Raw genomic sequence first — 19,180 nt, 5'->3', positions numbered from 1 at the left:
TATTGCATGGAGTTAGGACTGCTGGAGAAAGGGGAGGACAGTTTTGTGACTTAAATCTAGTGATTTTTTTTTTTCCCCAGTAGATGTGCCAGATTTTTTACCTTGTCCAAATAAGGTTTGAAGGTTAGCCTATTTTTTTTTTTCTCTACGCTCTGGAACTCAGTTCACACATGCCTACACTTTCCTCAGTTCACTACACCAAAACAAGAAACATTTAAACAGTTTGTCTCCTTTCTCTCTTAAGGAAAATTTCCTAGGTGAAGCTCTGACAGAATGGATTACTTTTAAATGTGGTGCAGCAGTTTCCTCATGATAATTTATTTTAAGCTTTTGATTCAAGCTGTGAACTCCCTCAGGCCATGGAGGTAGAGCAAGATTTCAAGCCAGATGGTTTGAGGTTAGTGTAGCCCAATTCAGCTTGCTTTACCATTCAGATGTGTGTGGGAACCTGTCATGCATCTGTATTGAACTATGAGGGGGAGGCTTAGATTGCTTTTGTATGGACACAAATGTGTGGTGTCTGTAGAGCACCAGCAAAAAGAGTTCAGGGAATCTGAGAGCTGAAGTATCTAGGGGTACGGGAAGTTTTGATTTGAAGTTGGACTTCTAGCAAAGTGCAGGTTTCTGTACAAACAAGGTATTAAGACTACCAGCTTGAAGACGTACAAAGTGAAGTCTGTAACTTCTTGTGATAGAGCAAATGGAAGGAGTACTGATGAGAACCATCTACACTAATGAAAGTGACTACTTCAGCCTTTGTTCATAATCCAAGTCTTAAGCCACTAAAAAGCAAATGGGATTTAAATTTATTTTAATGGTGTGCTGCATCTGTGTGCAGCTGTCTGTGTCCAACCCACTGTCCAGAGGAGCAATTACTAGTTGTCATTCAGTGCTTGTTGATCAAATGCATTTACTGTATCTAAAACCAGCTGAATTTAGCAATTAGTGTGTGCTTTTCTGGTCATGAAAGAATGTGAATGATGTGTTTAACGAGCTCAAGCTGTATTTGGATTGAAACTTAAAGGTAACTGCGTTGGTACTTCATTTCAATTAATGTGCTTAAAGGGAGGAACTTGCATTTAAAGCAGGCTGTCTCTGATTTTCGTAGCACGCAGGTTGAGCTGACTGTTCTTACACTGCAGGACAAATAGGTCATCAGCTGCTAGCTGTGTACTTAGAGGAAGCAGGAATTAGCTTTTCATTTTACCTCATACTTTAAGAAACTGGTTATTTAGTTGAGTTTGTTCAGTTGTAATATTGTCTGTACATACACAAGAAGCTACTGTTCTCAAAATCTGGCTTAGCATTTCAACAAACAGCGCTTGTTCTGGATACTTAGCTGATGAGTGTCAATAGAAGTCCTGCTGTAGTTGCTGAGTGGAGTGAAGAGCTTATATGGAAACTGGGTGGTAGTATCTTCTCTTGGCTATATTTGCTTCCATTCAAGTCTGTCTGCTCCTGTGGCTTGCTGTACAGTATTGCTTCTCTTGTATCTTCTAGCCTGTTTGACTGGGGTTAGGAAGTGATTATGCACAGTCAGAACTGTGCGTTAGCTTACGTGCTGTAATTAATGATTCAGGTTGGAAGAAGCCAAAGTGGAGTAGGGAGTGATTAGCAAACAGCCATAGTAATAGGCCTGAATGGATGGCAGACTTGAGGGGCAAGTCCAGTTGATGATCTTTTTGCATCAGCTCCAGCCAGAGTGGTAGATATGACTGTAGTCTGGAGTATGTTAGTTCAGTAGTACAGAAGCTTCAAAGGTCAGATGAATATCTTGAAAAAAGAAAAATGTAGCTATAACTTTCTGGGCCTGCAACACTGCACTACAAGCTCCAGCGCCATATGCTTTGACAGATGAGAGCTTTTCTGTATGTACTAGAAGCCTGAGGTCCAGTTGTCTGTGCGCATGGGGATTTCCAACAGCATTGAGACCAACCCCGTGAGTGAGTTGGATGAATCTACCGCCTGTCTTTAGTACTCTGGCAGGAGGCAGCGTTGCCTGGCTGTTCTGCATGCAGTGCAAGGAGCCATCAGCCATGCCTCTGAAGGAACCACTCTGAGTGTGAATGTACGGGGTGGATGTGCTGGGCCCATAGCCCCATTACTGGGATGGAACTGGATTTCTCAAAGTGTTAAGAGATGCTATAAAAAACAAACAAAGCCCCCCAAAACAACAGAATTCTGTTGCTTTGGCTGCCTCTGTAGCAGCACTGAATGTGTTGTCATGGAGACCTATATAGGGAGGCTGCCATGAGCTTTACAAGTCCAAATTACTGTCCAGTGGTTAGAGACACTTTGGCATAGGGGTGGTCATTCTGTGAATGCCACCTCTTGTAAAGCTAGTCCTCATCTGTTCCTATACTTCATTTGCTGGGACCGGACTATTGCAAGAACCTAGAGCAGTTTGTGGTCCTTAGACTCAGCTTTAGGACAAATCCACTTAATCCTGAGTTTCAAGTAGTACACTATGACCATGCTGGGGTGTGTGAGGAGAGAGGTGAGGGGGAAGTAAGGAGTAGGGCTTCATGTTCTGGAATTCATTAACTCCTGGCCTGACGTGACTTGAGAGCATCCTTATTTTATGAACTACTTACAGAACTTACTACAATGCTTCTGCAGCTTTTGCAGAAAACTGTACTGTGAAGTGGGATTTCTTGTCCTGACCATTGTTTTGAGAGACTGCTCTAAAAGTAGTTCTTGGAAGTCAAATGTGATCCTTCTGCGCAGGATGCCGAAGACTTCTAGAAAGCCTTCCAAAGTACTCCAGTGCTGCCTGAGACAGTGACTAGTCAGAGTAACAGGGTAAGCAGCCAGAACGTAGTATAAAGGACCAAAAAGGTGGTAACATCTGCCTAGGAGCACATGACAGGTTAGCATATGCTGATTATGCTGCTGGGACGAGCAGTAGCACTTGTTCTACAGTTAACATGCTTCACTTGTGCAATGTCTGTCCTCGTAATTGCTAACTAGTTCAAAATCTCTTGAAGGAAAGAGTGTTCTCTGCAACTCCAGTGTGAAGTTACCAAACCAGCTCTTCTGGATGGATCAAGTTTCCTTAACAGCTGTCAACACTGTAGTTGTCCACCCTCGAAAGTGCTTGATTCATGGCAATGATGGTCTTTTCTGTAGGTAGGTTGGGAGCTTTAAGATATATTAGGCTGGCTAGTAAAAAAAAAAAAAACAAACAAAAACCAAACAAACAAAAAAAACAAACCAAAAACCCAAACAAAAAAAACCCACCAACAAAAAACCAAAAACCCCGCAACAAACCAACCTGACCCAAAACAAACAAAAAACCCAACTTGATGCTCTGGACTTGACTTTCCAATTTCTGCTGGTACGTGAAATCTAATAGGAATTGAATAGGGACTAAGATGTATCTTCTCTTCTGTCCTCTCTGAGCTAAGTGAGCTCCAGGGGTGCAGAATACTATTAAGATGTTGTGAGCTTTTAATGGGCATATTGTATGTAAGCTCTTTTGATAGTACTATCTACTTGTGATAGGGAGAATCTGCTTGTTTAGAAATAACTAATGATAAAAGACCACTCTACTTGTTTGTTCGGAAAGCTTCTTGGCTCAAAGAGGCTTTGGGTGGCTATGCTCTGCACTGGCAGAAGGATGCTGCTACAACTTGTGCTTTGAGGTCTGCTGAGGTTCTGATGACTTCCAGGTAGGAAAAGATGGTTAATGTCAGGCTCCAAGTGAATGAAGAGAAGTTGCAGATGTTGCATCAGACTATTTTACAGTCTACCTTAGTTTACAAAACTGATACCTTACTGCAGCTGAAGTGAAGTATGCATTTAAGTAAAAAAATATAAGGCTGTTTTAAGTAATCAAGTTAAACTTGTTGCCTGGGGAGTATGTAGAAGCAGAGGCTTCAATACATTGTGTGAATATCTGTTTGCTAAAACACAGGCGTCTCTTCTTGGAGCTATCTAATCTTAATGCTTTTATCAATAGAATTATTCCCTTTATGTTTCTAGGCTGTGATGCTGAAGGCTTTCTTTCTGACTGTCAAAATCTTCGTACCTCACCTGGGCTATCCTCCCAAGTTTTGTGGCCTACGAAGGATGCTACCTATATGGGGCAAAACCTATTTTGTAAACGCTTTCAAAAAAGAGGGCTTGTTTAATTTCTGGGAATACAAAAACTTTAGGCCAAAGGTGAGAGTTTTCCTTCTGAAGTGGTGACCAGTATTGTGTCAATGTAGTTTGTATAGTTTGGTGTCCTGTTGACAACTTTTCTTTTTAAAGTTACTCCTTCCAATTGTCAGGCCTGCTGGTGCAATTTAATTTTCTGGCCTGCTTTGTCAGCCAGTTTGAGTTAGGGTGATGCTAGGGGCTGTTTTGCACACCCACTTGGATCACATTGGAGTTTAGTTCTAGCTGCTCAGGATTTAAGCATTCAAGTTTACTTCCTGTTCAAACCAAGTACTACACTAGCTTAATATATTCAAACCAGTTCTTTTTAAGGTTTAATGCCACTGGCCTTTGACGCACCACAGATTCAATGCCTGGAAATGAAAACGTCCTGTCTGATTTGCAATGAAGTGAAACGTTGTCAGAACCGGCTAAAGAGACAGCTGTTGGAAAAACTCCAGGGTCACTATGTTACCAGTTTTTCAAGTTCATGGTAATAACTCAAATGTCTCATTACATCCACAAAACGGTGCGTCGGAGCACTGTTCATAAGTCTTCTGCTGAGCATGGTATCTAGGATGCAAAGTCTGGCAGGAATGACTTGGCAGGTCCTGTGGGTATCGGCAGGGTCTCTGCCATGAGTGAATTAAACTGGTGCGTTCCATGGTGCCTCATGACACATGCTGCAAGAGAACGCTGCTTCTGGGCTGCTTCCACAGGGAGCATGGGGCGCTTGTAACATACTTGTGTGCAGTGCATCAAGTAGCTGGAGATGGCTGCTTCTTTGTCTTCGTTAAAGCAATGCTTGGAAATGCAAGTATGACTAGTAGTCCAGTGTACTTAAATTCATACAGTGATGTTCCTATATAAGTAACTGCTAGGAAGGTGCCTCAATTGGGTTTGTGCACATGGGGTTCTGATAGAATATGGCAAAATGTAAGTCTGGAGTTGGAGGCAATTCTGTAAGCACAAAACCGCTTCCAGATGCTTGATAGGAAAAGTTGAATCAGGCCAGTGGTAGAGTTTGTTTCTGCTGTGGGACAAACTTCAGTGTTGTGGTACTTGAACAAGAGAGAAGACTTCATCTTGGACAGGTCATTTTGTTTGGTTTTCTTTTAGGCCTCTCGCCCAGTAACTCCTGAATTCTGGAAGTTGGGAAAATAGGATATTGATACTATTGTGCTGTATGTCTGAAGGGCTATGTTACCTTAATTTATCATTCATTAGTAACTTAAATCTCATCTGAATTTATCGCTACTGGTTGATCCTGAAAGGATATTGATTCTTAAATTGTGTATAAAATATTCTCTTAACTCTTTTTGAAAGAGTTGGTACTTACTGTTGTTAAATCTGGCCTAATAACGTGTCATAGGAAGAGTATGAAGCCAGAAATGACTTCAATGTTTTTTGTTTTTCTTATCCCAGAAGTGTTAGACCTTGCACATGCTCAGTTTATCCTCTTGCAAGGAGTGAATAGGCACTCTGAAGTTTGTGCTGTATTGAGAATTAAAACAGGTGTAATGTGTTGGAAGTAGAGAGGAACTTAGTCATCTGCTGATGTATGTAATCCTGGGGTTACATACTAGATCAGTGGTCTTGCTTGTACGTGTTGGCAAGCAAAACCGACAGAAAACATTGCTCCCCCCGCTGCCCCCCTCCACCTTACAATAGTATAAGAAGGTGGTGATCTAAAAATGGCCTTTTTTGGTCCTCTTTGGAGCTTATTTTAAACTAATAAATTTTTTCTAGATAAGAGAAAAGGCCCTTGATTTTTAATGGAAGTTATACTTAAGAAGCCTTTAAAAGGGGTTTTGATGCTGAAAACCAGTTTTCTTTTGTGATTTCTTAAAACATAGAGAATGCTGGAGATCTGAAATGTAGACTATATGCAAAGCTGATGAAAACAGACAGGGAACTGCTGTTGATCGCATTGTCTGTACGTGTGCATTCCCAAGAATATCACTCTTGCTGCTGGGAATGAAAGCCCAGCTCAAGGCTTCACTTCAAAGAAATGTCTATTGCCCTAAGCTCTGACTAATGTGTTGTAACTTGTCAATTTCCAGGTAAGCATTATGAGGAAGAAGAGGAGGAGGATGCCCTACCTGACTCAGATGCCCTGCCAGACTCTGATGACGAGGTGGATTTGGATAAGCCGCGCCCCATACAGATTGTTCTTGCTCATGAAGATGACCATAACTTTGAATTAGATGAAGAAGCATTGGAAAAAATCTTGCTTCAGGAACACATCAAAGATCTTAACATAGTAGTTGTGTCTGTAGCAGGAGCTTTCCGCAAAGGAAAATCTTTTCTGCTGGACTTCATGCTTAGATACATGTATAACAGGGTAAGTAATTTGGATTTCCCTGCAGGAGAAAAGCAGTTTGGTATTTTAGTCATTTACCTTTGTATTTGCTGACTTGAGCACAAATATAGCAGGTCAATTTTTTCTTACTTATTGGGGGGTGGGGAAGCCAACTACTCTGTTTCTACTCTGAGGAAGTGTATTTGTGACAGGTGTTTTTAATATAAATTGTCCTGCAGTTATCAAGGGAACTTATTGGTGTCCCAGTGTAAATGTGCATGAGTTTTTTGGCCCTTAACTACAAGAAGGACATCGAGGTGCTGAAGTGTGTCCAAAGAAGGGCAATGAAGCTGGTGCAGGGTCTAGAGAACAAGTCTTAGGAGGAGCGGCTGAGGGAGCTGGGGTTGTTTGGTCTGGAGAAGAGGAGGCTGAGGGGAGACCTTATTGCTCTCTACAACTGCCTGACAGGAGGTTGTAGCGAGGTGGGGGTCGGTCTCTTCTCCCTAGTAACAAGCGACAGGACGAGAGGAAAGGGTCTCAAGCTGCGCCAGGGGAGGTTTAGGTTGGATATTAGGAAAAACTTCTTCACCAAAAGGGTTGTCAAGCACTGGAACAGGCTGCCAAGGAAGTGGTTGAGTCCTTATCCCTGGAAGTATTTAAAAGAAGGGTAGATGTGGTGCTTAGGGACATGGTTTAGTGGTGGACTTGGCAGTGCTAGGTTAACAGTTGGACTTGATGATCTTCAAGGTCTTTTCCAACCTAAATGATTCTATGAGAAGAACTTGAACGAGGGAGCATAGTGGCCACCTAGTTGAGCTTTGGGGAAGGGCTCATTCAAGTGGCGGCTTGGAAGAATCTTGCTTTGACTTGATCTCTTGAAGAAGTCATATTGTAGCACTAGCTTGCCCATTGTTGCAAAAAGAAGAGTCTTACTGGGTAGCTATTGGAGGGCTAAATCTGCTTAAATCTGAAGCATGGAAAAAGGGAGAAAGTCTCCTGTATGCTGCTTGGAATGTGTCTCTGAACATAATCCAGGAACTTTTAAAATCGTTTTAAGTCATTGGTTAATGAATGCCTGATCCAAAATTTAATTTCTTCTCTTAGTTCGTAGCTTTTGGCTGATATTGTCTTGTGTCTACTATACTTCAAACTCTTGGCTGATACGGAGAAGGTGGGATAGGGCCTCCTGTGAACATACGCATCTGCCTATCGCAGGTTGTGGTGTGTTTCTTTTAATCTGCATAGTGGATATTGGCAATTCAGTGTTTTGTTGATTTTTGAAGCTCTTAAAAAAACAAACAAACAAAAAAAACCAAACCAGAACTGATTCCTTTTTTGGTCAGTGTTCTTTGGAGCTGGAATTCATGGTAGCAGAAACTAACCATGACTGCATATATTTTACCTTTGTGCTACCTGGCTTGGGGAGAAATCAAGATGAGCCCTGTAGTTACAGGAAATATGGGAATATTGCAAAGAAGCTGATGGTAGTTGGCAGATGAAGATTCCCTTTCTCTCACTCCCAGTAGTGCCTGCTATTGAATTCCTCTCACTGATTTGCCAAGAGCTCTGTAAGAAAGACACTGAGGATATGGTAGGAGGAATACAGAGTAGCAAGCTGGTGCTCCCAACTTCTTAAGACTCTTTTAACCTAGGGCGGAATAAACATTTCATTGATGTAGCTGTTCAGTAGGTGTCCTTTTGTGTGTGTATATAAAACCTCTCCAGTGTACTGTTTATATTAAGAACAAAACAAAACAAAAAAACCCAACCCCCCCAAACAAACCCCCAAAAAAACCTGAACTCCCAAGAAGTATAGCGATCTGAGCTAGATGGTGGCTGGGTAGAAGTAGTGCTAGTTCCTTCCAAAAATAGAAGGGATGGGCTTTAAGCAAATACTCTAAGTTGGGAAATGAAACAAAAGTTCATAAAGTAAAATGGATTGAAACACTGTTTCAGCCTTGTGTAATACATGCCTCTCTGTTCCCTTTATTTTGCAATCACCTTTTTCAGTTTTCTATAGGTGTCCTTCAAAATAACATTTGTTTCACTTAAACTGAAGATGGAGGCGAACTTGGCCATCTACTGTAACAACTATCTCTTACCAAAAGCAGAGAGGTCTTGCTCTCCATGTGCAGCTTCTGGCCAAGCACTTGCATTCTGAAACTGTAATGCTTGTAGGCCCTTAGCTGAGCTGATCCAACTCAATGATGCATCAGAAGACACTGCATTTGGCTGAATTGTTTTCCTGCCAGCTCAGTGACGTAAACTGGCTTAGGGAAAGAGTTTGACAAGCATCAGAGCTGCTGCAAACTGATCGATGGGAGCTGGGGATGAGAGAAAAGTGCAACATCTCCTCTTTTGAGCACTGCTGAGTTGTATCAAGTCAAATGGTATCCTCTATGCTTATGCAAATTTCAGTACAGGAGAGGAGGCCTTGGTATAGTTTTATAGTACTCTTTAGTCTGATTGCTTCACCTTCAGTCAGGCTTAATTACAAGTCTGTATTTTTCTATGAACTAAATACTGGATCCAGCACAAAATACTAAAGCATCTGCATTCAGTTTGTACACTAATCGAGCAACTTTGGGATATTCTCCCCTGTGGTTATTAAAATGTGTGATGAAAAACTTGCCAAGATAGTCAGAATCACATGTTTTTGTCTTAAACCAAGAGCTAGAGGTCGTGTGAAAAGTTACTGTTCTAAAAATCTCACTTGTGCCAGTTGAAGTCCCAGGTAGGATTCTGGCATGGCTGAGATTGGCCACTAACTTCAGGGAGGTGGGCATCTCATTTCAAGCACTGATACGTAGTGTTATGATTGCTCATTTGAAATGGAACAGAATAATCTGCCACAAAAAAGCAGCAGTTGTGTACTCAGCAAGCTGCTGCAAGGATCCTGTGATCTTTGTTGCAGTTTAAGCCTTATTGAGAGTTGGGTGCAGTAACACTAGTAAATTTAGATTTGAAAGCTTTTGTACAGGGGTATGACCTTCTTAGCTTGTATTAATTGGCAAGGTGCACTGTGTGCTAATGGCACTATGCAAATAAGGCTGCATTGGTCCTTTCCTTAGTGTGGGATATATTTAGAGAGGTTATCTTTTAGGTGACTGACACAAAATAGTGGTGCAACTTCTAGCTTGATTTCATGTAGGAACGAAGTCTTTTTTTCCTCCTCCCATCTCTTCAATATCTCTCAAGCCAACTGGATGGATGGAGACTGTTTAAAATACTGAGTTTTAACTAAGGAAAGATGGAGGTAACAAGCTAGGAGTGCTTCAAACTGATACGAAGGTCAGTCAGAGACAGGCTTAAGTGCATCATCCACAAGATGAAGCAGCTTCAGCTGAAGTTGTGCCTATTAAGACACCAAAGTCTCCTTGTGACATGAATCACGTGAAATCAAATGTGGTCATATCTAGTCTTCACTGAGGGACTTGTCAAAAGATTTGTGTAGTTTTGGTCTGAATTGCTACAAATAAGGATAATTTCTGGACCAAACTGGAAAAAAGTATTCTTGTATAAATGACAAGTGGAACATATTGTTGAATAATGTAACAGATTCTTTTGAAAAAGTGAAAAGCTACAATCCATTGACATATACTGGTGAAATATGATTTAGCATTGCAAAACTGTATCCAGGAGTGTACTGAAGCCCAAAGCAGGCCTGTAGCTTTGATTTCTAGAGTGGTCAGTGGATGCATAAACATATTCTGGGATAAAAAACTCCAGGGGAAAGTTGTTCAGGTTTTGCTTAATCTCTCTGGTAGAGGTGTACGTACATGACAAAACAAAAACAAACACCCAAACAAACCTGCAACACCCCCCCCAACCCAAACGAAAAAACACCCCCAAAACATCCCCCCCAACCCCCAAACAAACCAAACCAAACAAACAAACAAACCCCCAAAAAACCCCAAACAACTTACCTGTAAAGAGCTGTGGTTCTCTCCACTTGGATACTTGTGTTCCTTTTCTGAATTTTTATCTTCTTGTTTACGTTTGCCATATCTGATCCAAATAGTGGAGTTGAATGCTGTGCACTTAGCATTTGGGAGAACGCTGATGCAGAACTGCTTGATTGCCTTTCCCTCTTAGTATGGTTTGCTCTGCATGCTGCTAGGTATGAGGAATGTGTGCAGATTTTTTCCCATCCCCTTTTAGAAATAAGCAGTTTTCACTTATTTGTAGTAAGTATTTCTATTCTGTACAGCCCCTGGGTGCTCATGCTGTTTTCTGAGATGTGAAGAGATGCATCTTGAGCTCTTTTCTGAAAACTGCAAGTGCAGAGTAAGCAAGGTAGAGACTGTAGCCTGGTGAGTTGAGAAGTCTCCCCTTTGACCTGCTCGAAGGACACACTTTCCTGGCTGGTAATCTTCTCTGGGCAGTCAGAGGCAAATTCATTTAACATCTCCTTCTGTTGTGCTGGCATGCTGTGTTCTAACCTGTGAGATAAAGGTTTTTCTCTAAGCCTCCTCATCAGTTAAACTATTGTCTGCCTACCACTTCTCTCTTGTAGGATTTCAGTGTATATAAACCTATCACAGTGAAGCTTCCTCAGGGTGCCTGTTCATACTCCTTACTTGCCCAGTACATAAACGACATTTCTGGGTTAAATGTGCTCATATAATGGCTGGATTCTTCTGCATGAGCCGCTACTCCGCGTGTTGCCTGTCCTTGAGGACCGAAGACCTTGTTACAGCACCATCAGCCAGAAATGTTAGCTGCAAACTGTACTTGACTCTCTGATAGCCTTTCTCAAAGTGGGCAATGTGCCAATAAAATTTTAATATGGATGGGTTGATTGACATGTATCAAACTCTCAGTGTGACCTTTTCTCTTGAGTCCTAAACACTTAGGAAAAAGTATTTTGTAACTGTGACAAATGTAGATTGTAGATCTTCTGGTCCTTGCCTGTTGTCTTTTGGCTTCTGCAAGCTGTGCTGCCCTCTGTTAGCGCAGGGGCTTAGATGCTTAGCTAGTTTGAACAGTTGACCTGTTTGTGAGGGGGAAGGGAGAGGATTAAGGCAAGATCAGGTTTTTTTGTTCCTTGCAGAGGTTTAGCTGTTCCTGTAGTTGAAATACATGTTGTTTACAACTGTGTTTGAGTTGAGTTCTCTCAACTGTGAGAGAAGAGCACAAGTGCAAAGTGGAATTGATGGACAAAACTGAGTTGTTCTCATTAGCTCTGAGTACTTGCGACTTGAAAGCTGTGCACATATATACTCTTCAGTGGCTGAAGATTTGTGTAACTGCTGAAATACAGTAGACTCAAACAACATTTCTTTGTGGATAATTCTTGAAACAGCAGAGTAGCATTGTGTTTTAATATTTTGTGTAGTGTTGTCAGTTGGCTTTGAGGAAAATGAGAGAACAATGTGGAAGTCTGCTAAAACATAGCATGTTAAAAAAAAAAAATCTCCTCCTTGGTTTTAAATGAGTTTCTCCTCTTGTTTTGTAGACTTCTCCGTGCTGGATAGGTGGAAACACTGAGCCATTGACTGGGTTTACATGGAGAGGTGGATGTGAACGGGAAACCACTGGTATTCAGATTTGGAGTGAAGTGTTTGTAATTGATAAACCCAATGGAACGAAGGTAAGTGCTTTACTTAAGTAGGCGTACATAAGGATTTTCGCCTCTGTGTGTATACCTTTTAATGCCATGGGTTTCACGGAGGCAGTTCAAACATCAGTTGCTTTCCTTTGCATTCAGTAGCTGCATAACATTTGGAAACCTTATATCAGTGCAAGTACGAATTTTCCTGCTGGGTTGTAAGATTCAATCTCCAACAATAGTCCCATTCTGAGAGTACTTTGCTTTGGCAAAGTCTACTCTGTCCAGGCTGATAGGTGGGTTATCCTGTGGATGTTGTAAAACTGTAATGGCTATAAATACAATATATAGACAAATGCTGTGGTAAGAACAGCTCTGTAACAAACACTGTTTTTTGAGAAGTGAGAATGTGTTCTAGCTTGTAGCTGTGTCCTAGTGAAATGTAATGCATGGCTATAAGTACTAGAAACAGCTTCAGTGTCTGGAAGCTGGTCCTTCCATATAGTTTAACACGTAGTCCGTAAAAAAGGACCAAGTCTAACAGTGGGATAAAAGGCACTAACTCTATTCTAATCAAAGCTGGTGCATCTTTTCTAACTCTAAGTCAGTTTAACTACAAAGTTTGGTTGTAGGTGTTCATCTTCATGCTGAAACAAAGTGTTAATGTTGTTAATAAATATTTAGTCTGCAATACTGGTGGTGTATCTTGAGCTATTCATGTTCTCCTGAACCATAAGCTCTTGGTTATTTAACTTTCATACCTTTTGCATTTGCAAAGGAAATATTTGATGGCCAATTAATATGGGACACTGATCTTAAACAGATAGTGGCTTAGGGGCGTGCAGGAATTTTTATCCACTTTCATAGCTAACCAAATGGTTCTCTGGCTAAAAAAACAATTAAGTTGTGAGGATCTCTGTGCTCTGGGGACGAATCACTCGCTTGTTCTTGCTTATCAGTCATCTCTAACTGAAAGAGAAAGGAATTGTAGTAGATCCTGGGAATGGGACAGATTAACTTTTATCATTAAGATCATTTAGTTCCTTGTCATTCCAGCAGACAGTCAGTATCAATTACCTTGTTTTCCTCTGAAAATGATTATTTTAAGAGACGTATTTTTAAGAGTAACCATCTCGCTCTTGGCTCTAATGAACTATGCTGGAGTGTCAGCTGAGCCTGAAGTTCTTCCAGTGAATAAGAGCTGTCTGTTACTTACCCTGCACTGTACACCTACTGGGCTGAGGGAGGCTATTTCGGTGGGAGTGAGTAACTACTGTAGCAAGGCTGAGGACTTAAGGCTGATGACACGGCCCTCTAGTTGTTGCTTACTCAGCTGTAGGTGTGTATAGGCATGTGCACAGGGAGCTGACTGAGGTTTAATAAATAGGTATGGGGCAGAGACTTGCTGTACTTGAAATAGAATTTATCCCAATGGCCTGGAGTTTGAAAGCCTTAACAATTTGGTTAACTGTTGCTGCTCTTTAAAACTCTCTAGGTTGCTGTACTACTCATGGATACCCAAGGTGCCTTTGATAGCCAATCCACTATCAAAGACTGTGCAACGGTTTTTGCTCTGAGCACCATGACGAGTTCTGTCCAGGTGAGAATACCTGTGCTGGCAACTAGTGGGAGCTATAGGAACCCTCTGTACTGAACATGCAAAGAATATCTCTCTAGCCATGCTTTGGAAGTTCACCTGCATATCTTCCTCCAACTATCATTTAAGCTTTCATACTTAATATCTTATTTTCAGTGCAGTATACTATGTAAGTTTCTCTGTGGAATCAAGGTTATCCAAGGCCAAGCTGAGTTAAATTGCTGACTGAACTGGGGAATCCCAAAAAAAGATGACAAAGTAGCAACCGCTTCTGTACAGATGTGTTACAGAATCTTTTTTAAGACTTTAGATACAGTTTGGAGTGAAATTACACTGTGATCAGCTAAACTTAAAATTGCTGCTACTGTTAAACTTCTGACAATTCTCTTGTGCTATGCCCAAAACTACTTTTAACCTTGTGCCTTAAATGTACCAAAAGCGAGCAGGTTTTTGAGGGATGACAAGTGACCTTCTTCAGACATGGTAGAACATGAAAGTAACAGGAGTATGTAGAACACTACTTCTTCCCTGTGGGGTTGTTTTTGGTGGGTAGGTTGGTTTGTTTGGCTTTGTTTTGTTTTGTTCCTGTGGTTAGGATAAGTTGTGGGTTATTGATGAATCTTTGAGTGTACTGCTGTTCAGTATTCATGCTATTGAAACAGTCATGAGCTCCCTGCATAAAATCACATTTCTCTGGGAAGATTTGAAAGCAAAAAAACCTAGTGAACTACCCACCCAGTCATTTCTGTGTCAGAGACGCAGCTGCTGGATCACTCAGTCCTAGAGCACTTAGACTTGAGGATGGCAAAGAGACATGCCCTTCTCAGTCCTCCTGTCTCACACCGATGTGGTAATTTGAAGCATTCAGCAGTCTTCTCTGATTCCTTTGTGGCTTGCTTCCTTGGAAGGAAGCTGTTCTAAGAAGGATTAGGGTAGTCAGCAGTGGTTTTGTCCCTAGCACTTTGTATAAGGAAGTGACTTTTGTTTGAGATGTGTTCCATGACCCCTTTCTAGTTGCTGACTTTTGGGTAGTTAGACTTTTCTGGAGGGGGTAGAAATAATCAAGATAGCTAAAAAAGACTACATGAATGTAAGGTAATGGTTTCATATTACACTGTAATTCTTTTACTGTCTCTTGCAGGTATACAACTTGTCCCAGAATATTCAGGAAGATGACCTTCAACATTTGCAGGTAAGAATATGGTGAATTTATATTAAGCTGCTTCTGAACTGATAGTCTTGACATTGTTCTTGAAGTTACTACTAATGTACCTGTGATTTGGGAGCTGCCTGCTACTTCATATAAAACACTGAAGCTGACCTGATGCTAAAACTAGTACTGCCTATAACAATATTATTTGCATCAACTCCAGGACGCTGTGATGCTTCTGCTGTGCCAATGCAGAAGTAAAATAGTACAGGCTTCTAATCTCGCTAAATCTTATCTTTCTAAAGTCTGTTCTCTGTATGGTGAGTTCTGAAATTCCTGAAAGGATGAGAAAGGAAAATGATTTATGGAAGTACTTAATGAGAAAATTCCGATGTTTCTCCTTTTTCCCTAAAATAGGAAACTGGATGGTATTTCATAACCAGTTTTGAAAGAAATGTGGGAGCTTGGGTCAGGGCAGAAAGAATATCTTCTACCCAGAAGCACTCTCTAGTTTTTCAACTGAGAAACTTCTACAGAGTTTTATTTCTGCTTAGAAACAAAAGCAGGAAAGAGGTGTTCTCTCTTTATTATGGGGCTTTCATCCTGTAATGGAACACTGTGGTCAAAGGCCACTGAATTCTGGCTTCATGTGAATGGTGCAAGAACATTATCTCCTTAACTTAAAACCTGTAGCTTTAAAGGCTAGCTTGTGTATTAACAAATGCCTGCCTGTGCTCAGGCCATGACCTTGTCACAGCTTAAAACTGTTTTACGTGTCTTCTGATTGAAAGGACTTCTGTCTTGATCAGTGCTGCAAAAGACTGGCTGCCAATACTGGAAGTAGAAGAGCACTAACTAAACATAGTCTTGTGATGCTGTTCTCAGTTAACAGAGTTGTATCACTGGGCCAACATCCCCCCACCCCGCCAAAAAACCCAACCAAGCACTGCAAACAAAAAAAGCCTTAGCTAATTATTTGAAAGCCAGGCTTTCCTCATGACTTTGGTCCTTTGACAGCCTCAGTGCAATCTGAATAGAGCAATCTCTGTCTGTTATACTGGAGGGTGAGATTTGAGGGAGGGACGGGAAGAGAAGGCTGATAAATATAAGCAATGAGTAGGGGACACCCATGCATTTAAAGCTGGGACAAGGAATCATGTGCTGAGGGAAAGTAATTCTGAGTTTCTGTTATAACAGGAATTTCTGTTATTCTGAAATACTGTTAGTCTCTGGCTGCCTTTTCCATGCAGCAGGGAAGTGAATGGGGTAGGGAGTTAGGATCAAAGGAGCCAGTCTCGTGTGGGTGCTTGGCCACTTCAGAGCTTCTTTTGCTCAGGGTTACAAGGGCTTGGAAGTTAACTTGTGTTAAATTAGTCTTCTAAGTTCTCAGATGCTCTTGTGATCAACACAGGGGGAACTGTCCTTTTAGCCATGAAATTTATCTGATATGTTCCAGGAGTTAGTTTTAATGCAGAAGAACAGTTGCCTAGTACTAGAGGATGCTGGTGTGCTTTCTTTATCTCGACCCCTAAGATCTGTAAGGGGCTAGCATGGATCGACACCTGGCAGTTTTGACCTCTGCTGAAACAGCCAGCACAATCCATAATTCGTGTTCTCGTGGGTTGTCTGGCCCATTCAGTCCAGTGAAGAATGCTGCTGCTGGTATTAAAGATGGTGAAAGCAACGAAAAGAAGACAGCTGACACTTGCCTTTATACTGGAAGGAAAGAACAATTATCAGTTAAGGTCATGGGCTGAAGTAGAGATCTGGGAAGCTGCTGAACTTGGCTTGTATTTAAATGTCTGATACACTGGCTCTAGCCAAGTTCCTTGAGATTTCCAGGAATAAATCTTTTGTGGGAAGTAAGGGGCAAATGTTAGACAGGCTTACCTCCTTAGCCTAGGAAACAAATGTTGGAAACTGCCTTGCTGAGAGATGCAGCCAGCTTTCCTCTGAGAATAGCCCACAGGCCACCCACTTAGAGCTGCGGTGCTTTGACAGTTATGGAATAGCACTGTGAAACCAGTGGAAATCATGTCTCCTTCCTGAATTTTACTGAGGATTGGTGCACTTGTTCTTGAAGTGCATTGGCCATTCTCAACCCATTAATAGAATTTAAGATCAAATGCTTTATTTTCTAGTGTCTTAGAATATTTTACAGTAGAAAGATGTGTTTTATATGTGGCACCCTTACACTCTTTTTTCTATCAGTTGTTTACAGAATATGGAAGACTAGCTATGGAAGAAATTTACCAAAAGCCGTTTCAGGTAACTATATATGTTAAATGGATCTTAAGCAATTGAATATGTAGAAAATGAGCTCAGGATAATTTATGAAGAGAAATTAGTTGGGATGAAGCTAGCCTGTTCTTTACAAGACCAATTTTCCTTCCCTGTCACCACATTTCTTGGCAAAAACACAATGGAAAAATGCTGAAATGGATCACATTTTGGGCAAGTACAGCTTTGTGCCTGAGTTACAAGGCATAAAAGGAATGAAAGTGTCAAGTGATGTGCAGATGCTAAGGAGAAGAGTTTCGCGCTGCCTTCTTGCTCATTACTCTTTGAGATATGGTTGGTCTTTGCTGGTGGTACATGGTTCTGAGTAAAGGCCATGTGGCCTGTAAGAAATAGCGTTGAGGGAGGACCACGTTGTGTTTCATTTACTTGAAGCGTTACTGGCTTCAGCATTAAAAGTGCTAGCATCTCCTGGCTGTTTGCTAGGCCAGAGAAGGGTTTGAGGCTTCGTTTGTTTAGTGGAGACAAAGACTGAGATCTCTCCCATCCTGAAGTATCCTCTTTAACCTATAAGGGTACTAGTCGACTGCTGTTAGTGGTGAGTTTTAAGACTCCTGTGTCTCTAAAATATTCAGCCTGCAAGTGTCAGTCCCCGATGTTCTTGCGATTGGCCTGGGCAAGATGCATTCTTAGTAAAGCACCTTGTCTGATGTAAGAGTAATGTCAAGGTTTGTTTTCTATCTTCAGCTGATGGGAGAGAGGACAGTGTAATCCCTGTGGGATAGCAAAAGGCAAACCCATGGAACAGGGAAGCTATCTTTTTGAGACACTTGGGTACTTCCTTTCAGATAAGGAGTGAGTTGCATTTGTGTGTTTGGTGTGTGAGTTTGGTTGTGTGGTTTGTTTGTTTTGGTTTTGTTTTTTTAACAAGCAAACACTTTCACCACAAAACTACAAGGCTACTTCATTTAGAGCAGCCAAGCTTAGAAATTTTTTTACTTAAAATAATCACGTGTGATAAGAGTTTTTGACCTTAGGAATGATACAAGCTGTTCACTGCTGTTGTTCTTCCTGTTACAGACACTAATGTTCTTAATTAGAGATTGGAGTTATCCTTACGAACATGCGTATGGCTTGGAAGGAGGAAGAAAGTTCCTAGAGAAAAGATTGCAGGTAGGTTATCTCCAGTAGTCCTAGTATGGTCTTCTAATTTGACATCTTGCTGTCAAGATAATGATGCATGATGAGCTAACTCTTTGTGCTAATAAAATATATTTGTAATGTTCCCACTCGTGCAGAGTTCTGGGGTTTAGAACTTGACATTTTTAGGTTCAGGAATGAAAACTTAAACACGCTTTTGTGCTCTTACTGCTTTTAAGCTGATATTTAATCTTAATTGCAGTACTGCAAAACTATTAGCAGTTCTTACTGCCTTTTTTTTTTTTCTTCAGGTAAAGCAAAACCAACATGAAGAGCTACAGAATGTAAGGAAGCATATTCACTCCTGTTTCAGTAATCTTGGCTGTTTCCTGTTGCCCCACCCTGGTCTTAAAGTTGCAACAAATCCAAATTTTGATGGGAGGTTAAATGGTAGGAAGCTTTCCATTGTGTGTTTCTTGATTCAGATCACTGAGTTTATTTTCTTTTATAATGGAAGTTAAACACTGAAATGGTTGGCTATTGAAATGCTTGACTGGAAAAATGTAGGGCTAAAAGGTGAAACTACAGAATCTAGGAATGTGCATTGTGTGTTCTTTTCAGTATTTTAAAGGTAGAGGAGTTAAGCAGGCAGAGGGAATGGATATCTTCGTGTCTAGCTGTTGATTGTAATCTGATAACTTGAGACATACTTAAAGGTAATTAAATAAGGATTCTAAAGATAAATAAGGATTCTAGAGGGGAGAATTCACAAAATTAAAGATTTGACTTTCTTAAAATTGAAAGGCTTTTCTCTAAGAACTTGCTAAACCAAAGGTCAGAACTCGAATGACTTTAAAATAAAAGCTGTAGGCTTCTGCTACTGCAGAATGAGAGGCAGTCAGGATTCCTTCAGTTGCTGCTTATCCCCCAACAGGGGGAATGTGTCAGAATGGCAAAGGCTAAAAAAGTGGATTTGCAATAGTGGGATTCCAGACACTTCTGTGCTGAGGGCACAGACCTGTGTGGGATTATGGTGTAAGATGTTGGTGTAATTAGGGAAAT

General features: G+C 41.0%; 1 protein-coding gene across 4 annotated transcripts in view; it reads left to right on the top strand.

Annotated features, from left to right (window-relative positions):
• Positions 1-19,180, top strand: part of ATL2 (atlastin GTPase 2) — a 41,050-nt gene that overhangs the window by 10,765 nt on the left and 11,105 nt on the right. For all 4 annotated transcript variants that reach the window (XM_087773842.1, XM_087773843.1, XM_087773844.1 and 1 more), the window contains exons 2-8: positions 6,204-6,484; positions 11,901-12,035; positions 13,489-13,593; positions 14,732-14,782; positions 16,952-17,008; positions 18,059-18,151; positions 18,430-18,568. In XM_087773842.1, coding sequence (XP_087629968.1) covers positions 6,204-6,484; positions 11,901-12,035; positions 13,489-13,593; positions 14,732-14,782; positions 16,952-17,008; positions 18,059-18,151; positions 18,430-18,568 — 861 coding nt within the window. The remainder of the gene's footprint in view (positions 1-6,203; positions 6,485-11,900; positions 12,036-13,488; positions 13,594-14,731; positions 14,783-16,951; positions 17,009-18,058; positions 18,152-18,429; positions 18,569-19,180) is intronic.

This window comes from Nipponia nippon, unplaced genomic scaffold (assembly GCF_047370975.1).
Source record: "Nipponia nippon isolate SJK-2023a ecotype South Korea unplaced genomic scaffold, ASM4737097v1 scaffold_4, whole genome shotgun sequence".
Lineage (NCBI taxonomy): Eukaryota > Metazoa > Chordata > Aves > Pelecaniformes > Threskiornithidae > Nipponia > Nipponia nippon.
Note: the sequence above shows the minus strand (reverse complement) of the source record. Positions and strands in the feature narration are given on the sequence as shown.